At 38.9% G+C, this 10,033-nt stretch overlaps 1 protein-coding gene across 1 annotated transcript; it reads right to left on the reverse strand.

The window, feature by feature from the left end:
- Positions 1–2,324: 2,324 nt before the first annotated feature.
- On the reverse strand, positions 2,325–4,031 carry LOC127102929 (uncharacterized). Its single transcript, XM_051040245.1, has 2 exons — positions 3,551–4,031; positions 2,325–2,695 (listed from the first exon to the last, which is right to left on the reverse strand). Exons 1-2 carry the CDS (start codon positions 4,029–4,031, stop codon positions 2,325–2,327), a joined length of 852 nt encoding a protein of 283 aa, XP_050896202.1.
- Between the last annotated feature and the right edge of the window lie 6,002 nt (positions 4,032–10,033).

Raw genomic sequence — 10,033 nt, forward strand, 5'->3', positions numbered from 1 at the left:
TGTGGCTGAGTTCATGATTCCCTCGTGTGCATGGCAATTTGAACTTTGATGCATGGGTCTGTACAGGCGCATGTGAGGCCCAATGGTGGGTGCAAAACCAAGTTGAATTCATTTGGAATAGAATTGGACGTGTACATGTGATGTAATCATCTTGCACATTAAGTTTCATCATGAAATGCAAAAATGAACATAAAGAAAGAGCTCTTCGAAACTCACCAATGGAAAGTCAAAAAAAAGTAATGTGAGTAATGGTTGGAAATGAAGGTGAGAAAAACAAGAAAGGGGGTTTGAATTGTTGTGGAAATAAAAGCTTTTTAAAAAAAAATAAGAACACACAGAATTTTATACTGGTTCGCTTGAAAATCAAAGCTACTTCAGTCCACCCGGCCAAGGTGATTTCACCTTCAAAAAGGACTTAATCCACTAATCTTGAAATATTACACAACCAATCGTCTAGGAGAATAATCTCTTAGCCCTCTCAAGTATACAGACTGCGCAGAGTCACTTGAGGAAAAAAAAATAATTCAAGTAAAACAAGGTTGTAATGTAAACTGCTTCTAACAGTAAGCAAGTATTACAGACAAGCATTAGAGCAAGAGTTTTTCACGTAAGAGCAGCAGCTCGTGAAAATTGAGAGAGAATGTGAATGATGTTTCTGTGCATCTCAGTTGTGTCTCTCTAGAGAAGAAATCTATCCTTTATATAGTAGTTGAGAAGGACCGTTGGAGTGATGACAGAATCTTGGTCTTTGATGAGTATTTAATGTCATTACTTTTGTTGTTTCTTTTTGTAACCATTTTGTCCACCTCTTAAATTCTTTCTTAAAATACTTCCTTTCCATAGTGAGATTTCTTTCCGTTACGCTTTCTTGACTTGCGGATCTTCATCAGAGTCTTGATGTACCAGAGTCAGTCTTCAGAGGATGATTACGTCTGACTTCATCAGAGCTTCTCAATGTACTTAGTCTTCTTAAGTATCAGAGTCTAAGGCCAGTAGTTTGTTGGAGTTTCTGACTTTTTGCTGTCTTTCTTTGATCAGAATCAGAGTGTTCTGGACGTACTCCTTTCTTAGCGGCGTCTGATCATCTAAAACTTTATATACGTTTGTATCTGATGTATGGTCAGAATCCTCCGTGAGTGTTCAGAGTCCTGCATGAATGTTTAGAGTTTTGCATGAATGTTCAGAGTCCTGCACACTTAGAAAAAATCTCGTTAGGGTGCCAATTTTGGTTTCATTCTTTGTTATCATCAAAATCTTAAAATTTTATTGTATAACCAGTTTTGTTATTACAATCTCCCCTTTTTTGATGATGACAAAATAGTTTACGTTAAAGATGAAACATTTTCAGAAAAAGTTTTAGATCAGATTTGTAGTGAGCTCCCCCTGAGTTAGATCTTGGATAGTTCAGAAGTTCTTACCGGACTTTCCTTAGTTTGGTGTTTTTTAGCTACTTTCCTGCATATCTTAAGTCATATTCAGATACAATGTTTGCAGAGTTTGAAAGGAATTAGATATGTTTTCATCAGAGTTATTTTTAGTTCTCCCCCTTTTTGTCAGAATCAAAAAGACTTAGCAAAAAAGTTTGATATAAACAGATAAGCATTTACATAAGCCAAAAACGCAGATTATGGAAACAAAAAGCAACAAGCAAAGCAGAGAAGACAACAAGCAAATCAGAAAGTAACAAGCAGAAAATATCCTAGGTGCCTAAGGGTTTGGAGGTGGAGGCATCCTCTGGAGCAGCTGGGACAGCATGTTCTGAATGTTGACATTGACAGAATCTTGTTGGTCCAGTCTGGCTCGAACTACCTGTTGTTCTTTCTGCAGCTCTTCAAGGGTCTTCAGGACCAGAGGGACAAATCCAGCGTTGGAGGATTCCCCCTGAGTCAATGCATCACTTCTGGCTTTGGCAGCATACTCTTCAGCAAGGAGAGTTGCTTCTTCAGCGTCAGCTTTGGCTTTTGCCTCAGCTTCAGTAGCAGCAGCATCAGCAAGAGCTTTGGCTTCAGCTTCTCTGACTCTCTGAAGTTCTTCTTGTCTTGCTTTCTCTTCAGCTTCCTGTCTTGCCCGCTCCTCAGCTTCTCTGGCTAGACGCTCTTGGAGTATGATCTCAGCGTCTCTGATGAAGTCGTTGCGGACTTGTTCAGAGAGGCCTTTCAGCTTGAAGGCTTCAGAGGTCATCCAACTTATCACTCTGTTCCAGTGAGTCCTTACAGCGAAGGGATCATCACTGGTGCCAGAGTTGATGGTCAGAGACTTGACCTTGTCAACTGAAGACTCTGCAAAAATCGTAATTGCTTCCTCAAGGGTCAGAAGGGTGGTTTCTAGTTCAGAGGCTTAGGAGGGAGAGAAGGGGGGCTTAGGTTAAGTGTGGGAGGTGTTGGGTCAGCGGAGGTAGTAGGTTGGGGCATTTCAGAGTGTAGTGGTTGGGATGGTTGTGATTCAGAGTGGATTGGTTCTGATGGTGGGGGTTCAGAGGTGGTTGTGTTTGGGTTTTCTGGTGGTGGAGAGGTAACTTCAGGTTCAGGGTTAGAGTGTGTTGGCTGTTGAGGGGACAGAGCACGGTTTTGGATCTGAGCCAGAGTTGGGGAGTGAGGATCAAAGGGTTCAGTGTCAGATGAGAGGTTATAATAGGGTGGGGATTGTGGAGATGGTGATGAAGATGGTGAAGTAGTTTCATTCAGCATTTCTGCTTCTGAAACAGGTAGAGATGTGGTGGCAAGGTTGAATTTTTGGGATGGTAGGTTAGAGGGTCTAGAGGTTGAGGGAGGAGTATCAGAGGTTGTATATATGGGAGAAGGTTGAGGAAGTAAGGAAGCAAAAAACTTAATTTTTACAGAGGAAGGGAGAGATACAGACTTACCAGGTGATCCAACCAGAGGCACTAGAGGTCTTGATCCAGATGGTTCTCCCAGCTTCACTCTCTTTGCCTGCTTGGTCTTCTTAGATGGTTCCCGTGTCCTCTTCTGGAAGTCTGGAGGAAAATCGGGCAGCCAGTCTAATGAGAAATTTGGGATGTCCACTCCTTGTTTGTGTAGATCTTCTAGATAGTATGTGACTACCTCTAGAGGGTCGATCTTGGAGAAAAGATAGAGTCCATTTGGAATCTCCCTCTGATCTTTAAGTGCTCCCCAGGAGATGTCCAGTGTTGGTTTGACCCTCACTTGATTAATGATTCCCATGCTCTTCAGATTGTGAGCGTTCAAAGATCTTTCAGTATCTATCATCACGTCTTCCATGAGTCTGAGCTGTATCAGATGGTCCACGAGGCCACTTTCAATTAGCACATCGGATATAAGTCTCCCCAGAGGAATGTAGTTTCTTGTCTTCATGTTGTTTCTGGTATCTTTTACGGAGTCTTTGAGATATTTGAAGAGAAGTGCAGGAAGGCAGAGCTTCGGACCCTTGTGAATGCAGTAGAGGATGCATTTCTGGTCTGTGTTAATGTAATCTGAGGAGTTAGAGGCTGGACAATGATGGATGGTGCCTAAGATGATCTTCAGCCATACCCGGAGGTTCTGATGCAGTTCCTTGTTCTTGGAATGCTTGCCTTTAACATTCTGTTGGAATATCGTAGGGTTTATCTCATGGGACAAATACTTTGCCCTAGGATTGATGTTGTAGATGCGTCTTCCTCCAGTCTTCTTCATGTTTAGAAGAGTAGCAATTGATTTCTCTGTGATAACTATCTTGACTCCTAGAACGTAGGAGACAATGTAGTGATCATCAGAGTCAGTGAATCTCCAGAACTCTTTTACCGGATTTGTGTATACTGGGCCATAGAGGCGTTGAAAGTAGTGTTCCCACCCTTGCTTCTTTAGTTCATCAGTGAGGTCGACACCATTTCTTTTCATGCTGTCAAAATCCACCAAGGTTTCATACAGCACTTCCAGCTTCTCAAAAGGCGTCGCAAGATGAATATGAGGCTCACTATCAAGAATGTGGGGTTCTTTGTAGATGGGAGTGGAAACGACGTCGGTGACTGTAGGGTTTTGATGACTAGAACTTGGAGCTTGCTCAGTTGAGTTCATCTGTTGAGAGAAGTTGTATACAGACTATTGTTGAGAATCCATGAAGAATGTTGATGAACTTGAGATGAAGGTTGAAGAGCTTGAGTAAAAACTGCAGAAGTGCCTTTGAGAGAGAAGAAAAACTGAGAGAGAGAGAGTTAGATGTGTTCGTGAGTGAAAAGTGTGCAGTTGTGAGATGAGAAACGTATAAATACCCAAATTAGGGTGCATGCAAAACGACACAGAAGTTAGAGTTTTAACAAGTAGCACAGAAACCAAGTACGCACGCTAGAGGGGGAGAATGATTACAGCTCATAAATGATGTCTAATCCCAAAATCAGCATACTGCTCGAGGAGATCTCAAGAGACTGTTTCTTGATTACTGCTAGACAGCTGTCTAGAAGTTCCAAGGTCAGACACATGATGCTCCACGTGTTACTTTATCTGATCTTCAGGAATACCAAAGGGTTGGTTCCTGGAGATTTCTAACTCAGATGACTTCTAACATGTAGTAGCATCAGAGTCAGATACAGAATCCAACTGGTTACTTCAGAGTCTTATTTTGCTAACTCAGAGGCACATTTCATTCAGGACATTTTTGAATGTTTAGATTTTTTAAGATAAAAGAGAATATATCTTCAGCAAGGGGTTTGGTAAAAATGTCAGCCCATTGATGGTCTGTATCAATAAATTTTAACGTTACTACCCCTTTCTGAACATAGTCTATAATGAAATGATGTTTTATTTCTATGTGCTTAGCTCTGGAGTGTAAAATAGGATTCTTACTTAAACAGATGGCAGCAGTATTGTCACAAAAGATAGGAATGTTACTCTCAAATATTTGAAGATCTTCTAGTTGATTCTTCATCCAGAGCATTTGAGTAGTGCATAATGATGCTGAAATATATTCTGCTTCTGCAGTGGATAAGGCTATGGTTGATTGTCTTTTGTTGGCCCAGGATATCATATTCTTTCCCAAGAGCTGACAATTCCCAGATGTACTTTTACATTCCATTCTATCCCCTGCGTAATCTGCATCACAATAACCAGAAAGTCTATACTCTGATGTTTTCTCATACATCAGGCCCATGTTAGGAGTTCGTTTCAGATATCTGAGTATTCTTTTAACAACTGTTAAATGAGATTCTCTAGGATCTGATTGGAATCTGGCACAGAGACATACACTAAACAGAATATCAGGACGTGTAGCAGTCAGATAGAGAAGAGAGCCTATCATACCACGATAGAGCTTCTGACAAACCTTCTGACTAACTTCTTCTTTTTCCAGAATGCAAGTTGGATGCATATGTGTCTTAGCAGGTTTGCATTCCGCCATTTCAAATTTCTTCAGAATGTCTTTTATGTATTTACTTTGATGAACATAGGTGGCTTCTGAAGCTTGATTGATTTGAATTCCTAGAAAGAACTTTAGTTCTTGCATTAAGCTCATTTCAAATTCTGCCTGCATTAGCTCAGAGAATTCTTGACATACAGAAGGGTTAGCTGAACCAAAAATAATGTCATCTACATATATCTGGCATATCATGAGGTCATTATTAATGTTTTTACAGAAGAGTGTAGAGTCAACTTTCCCTCTAATAAAGTCATGTTCCAGAAGAAAATTGCTTAACCTTTCATACCAAGCTCTAGGAGCTTGCTTTAATCCGTATAAAGATTTCTTAAGTTTAAATACATGTTCTGGGCAATTTGAATTTTCAAAACCTGGAGGTTGATTGACATACACTTCTTCTGATATATAACCATTAAGAAATGTGCTCTTGACATCCATTTGATATAGTTTGATAGAATGGTTTATAACGAATGAAACAAGTAAGCGAATAAATTCTAACCTGGAGAATGGGGCAAAGGTTTCGTTGAAGTCAATGCCTTCTTGTTGACTGTACCCTTGTACCACCAGTCGAGCTTTATTTTTGACAACTTCGCCCTTTTCATTTAGCTTGTTTCTGAACACCCATCTCGTTCCAATAATGTGAGTGCCTTTGGGTTTGGGAACAAGATACCAGACGTTATTCTTTGAGAATTGATCTAGCTCTTCTTGCATGGCTAGAACCCAGTCATCATCTTGGAGTGCCTCATCACAGGAAGTAGGCTCAATCAGAGATACTAGTCCCAGAGGAATTTCTTCAAGTACCTTGAATGTTAACCTAGTTCGGATAAGTTCATCCTTGTTTCCCAGAATCAATTCTTCAGAGATGCCGGGGCAACTTTTTAATTTCTTTTGGATCGCTGGGGCTTTAGTTTCTTCTAAACTTTGTATATTAGATACTTCTAGTGATTTGATATTTTCTTCAGAACCTGCAAAAGTAATCTCCAGATCTGCAAGTTTCTCAACTAGCTTTGACTCTTCAAGGTCAAGCTTATGATCAAATCTGACATGAATTGATTCTTCCACAATTTTGGTTTCTGTGTTGTATACTCTGTAGCCTTTAGAGCGTTTTGAGTATCCTAACATAATACCTTTCTGTGCTTTTGAATCAAACTTGTTCAGATGTTCTTTAGTATTCAGAATAAAGCAAGAGCATCCAAAAGGATGAAAATAAGAAATGTTGGGTTTTCTTACTTTACACAGTTCATAGGGAGTCTTCTCCAGAATAGGTCTTATGGAGATTCTATTATGAATATAACACGCTGTATTGACTACTTCATCCCAAAAATGCTTAGCCATATTTGTTTCATTGATCATGGTTCTGGCCATCTTTTGGAGTGTCCTATGCTTCCTTTCTACAACTCCATTTTGTTGTGGAGTTCTAGGACAGGAGAAATCATGGGATATTCCATTAGAATCAAATAGTTCTTCAAAAAATTTATTTTCAAATTCTCCACCATGATCACTTCTGACTCTGATGATTTTAGAGTCAAATTTGTTTTGCACTTTAGAATAGAAGCTAGTGAATACAGAGTGAGACTCACTCTTGTGTTTTAAGAATTTTACCCATGTCCAGCGACTAAAATCATCAACAATAACTAGTCCATATTTCTTCCCATTGACTGATGTTGTTTTAACAGGACCAAACAGATCAATGTGAAGAAGTTCCAGAGGCTTAGAGGTAGAAACAATATTTTTCTTTTTAAAAGATGATTTTGAAAATTTTCATTTCTGACATGCTTCACATAGAGCATCTGAAGAAAACTTCAGCTTAGGTAGACCTCTGACTAACTCGAGTTTATTTAGCTGAGATAGCTTTCTCATTCTAATGTGGCCCAAGCGTCTATGCCATACCCATTGCTCTTCATGAACAGACATTAAACATTTTACATTTTGTTCTTTTAAGTCTGAAAGATTTATTTTGTAAATATTGTTTTTCCTCTTGCTAGTGAATAGGACTGTTCCATTGTTCTGATTAATTGCTTTACATGTTTTTTGATTGAAGATTACGCCATAGCCGTTATCACTTAATTGACTTATTGATAACAGATTATGCATTAATCCTTCTACATAGAGAACATCAGATATAGAGGGAAGAGTACCATTACCGATAGTTCCGGAGCCTCTGATCCTTCCTTTCTGATTTCCACCGAAACCTACGAAGCCAGCATCTTTAAGTTCCAGGTTTTGGAACATATACTTTCTTCCTGTCATGTGTCGCGAGCATCCAGAGTCCAGGTACCATGAATGGTGTCTTAACTCTGCTGCATAAGATATCTGCAACATAAACAATCTTATCCTTTGGTACCCAGAATCTTTTGGGTCCTTTGTGATTAGTTTTCCCAGAATTTCTTAACCCTTTGGGTTTTCTGGCATTATCAAAGCGTTATGCTTGTGTATGTGTATAGTGATAAGAAAACGGAGATTTAGGTTTGTCATTAGTAGCAGATTTATCTTCACTAGGATCATACCCAATTCCTCTTCTATTGTTCTGACTAACCCCATAAATCATGGATGCCATTCTGCTTCTCTCTATCCCATTCTTCAGAAACTTTTGAAAAGATTTTTCATATTCATAAATTACTGTGTTTGAAGTTTGTGGAACTTGAGATAAGGCTTCTTCAAGTTTTAAACATTGTTTATTTGTGGAGTCTCTTTCTAATGTCAAAATTCGATTTTCATCTTTTAGATCTGAAACTGTTATCTCAAGTTTACCACATTCTTCGAGGGTTTCTTCAAGAACTTCTTTTACAGCTTTAAATTTTTGTTTAAGTTTCTAATATGAATTTAGAGTTTCAGACAGGCATGATTCGAGGTCAGAGCGAGAAAGATCAAAAAATACCTCTTCGGATTCAGATTCTCCATCTGATGTATTCCTGGAGGTGGTAGCCATGAGTGCCACATTTGCCTGTTCATCAGAGTCTGATTCTGATGAGTCAGATCCACTGTCATCCCAAGTAGCCATCAGTCCCTTTTTGGTTCTGAAGGAACTTTTCTTGAAGTTTTCTCTTCTGGAGCTTTCTTTCTTCAACTTGGGACACTCGTTTTTGTAATGACCTGTTTCCTTACATTCATAATAAGTTATATCTTTGTTAGATTTACCTTTTGAAGTTGATTCTGATCGATCTCCTTTGGGTCTTGGTTTTTTGAAGTTATTATTCCTTTTTCTCTAGAGTTGTTTTACTCTTATGGTTAAAAGGGATAATTCTTCTTCATCGTTAGAGTCTTCCTTTTCAGAGTCATCAATGTCTTCTTCTTCAGCCTGGAAAGCTTTATTTCTATCAGATTTGCGTCTTTATGATCTGGACTTTAGTGCTACAGACTTGATCTTCTTTTGAGGCTCATCTTCCTCCAGTTCTATCTCGTGACTTCTGAGTGAACTGATGAGTTCTTCAAGACTGATGTTGTTCAGATCCTTTGATAGTTTTAAGGCTGTAGCCATAGGTCTCCATTTCTTTGGCAAGCTTCTGATGATCTTTTTTGTGAAAGAATTCTTTAACTTGAATTAACTTTTAATGATAGCAAATTGTGTGATCATCATCCAAATTAGTTGTGCATTGCATTACATGATATATTTGTGTTCTTACTTTGTCCTTCATCCCACTTTACTGTTGCATAAACATACATATAAATCTACATTGAAAATTCCCTTAAAATAACTATTAAAATGCATTTTATATCAGTATGTATCAATACATGAGCCTTTGCATCGATACATGTAACATGTGATTAATCACAAAACAATTTCTGTTCAGTATGCATCGATGCATACGAGCCATGCATCAATACATGGAAGGCCAAAAACTCTATGTATCGATACACACGATTCCTGCATCGATACAGGACTACTTGAGACTGCCTGTGCATCAATACATGAGCATTAAGCATCGATACATATCAGTGTAAAAATCACATGCATCGATACACACGACTTATGCATCGATACATGAGTAATTGATTTCACCAAATATTCACACAACTTACAGTATGTATCGATACACACTCCCATGCATCAATACACAAAGTTGTTTTAAGTCATAACAGCAACTGTTTTTGCAGAATATAAGAACAGGTTTCAAAAGCAGATGAAGAGACGAATTCATTGAGGGAAAAACAATTGAACACAGATCAAAAGCAGTGTTGGAGCAATTGTTTGTGAGCACATAGAAACCTGAAAGAGACTTCATCTTCTTCATCTTCTCAATCACTTTTCTTCAAGAACATTTACACATAACAATTCTTGTTCTTTGGATTAAAGAAGCATTGAGATAACGTTCAGTGGTACGATCAAGGATCTAGCTGTGGTTTGCAGTGGAACGATCGAGGATCTAGCTGAGTCGAAGATTGAAGGGGGTTTCTAGGAAAAACCTACTGGTTTGTCCTTCAAGAACTGGTGTGTTCTTGAGGGTTTGGGAGTCACATTTGCAGAACATATTCAGCCGCAGCGTTGCGTTTGGAGATCGGGGGATTTCGCAAGCAGGTCGTGGAACCGGTGAATTGTTTGCAACTTTGTGCAGGAAAATCTTGATCGAGCTCAGATCAAGTGAAGGTTATACAAGAAGAGGTTCTTAGAGTTTAGAATTCTGTCTTTGTATCAAAACCTTGTATCAACGGATTCGGCAATAATTGATAATCA

The sequence above is a fragment of the Lathyrus oleraceus genome, chromosome 7 (genome assembly GCF_024323335.1).
Source record: "Lathyrus oleraceus cultivar Zhongwan6 chromosome 7, CAAS_Psat_ZW6_1.0, whole genome shotgun sequence".
Lineage (NCBI taxonomy): Eukaryota > Viridiplantae > Streptophyta > Magnoliopsida > Fabales > Fabaceae > Lathyrus > Lathyrus oleraceus.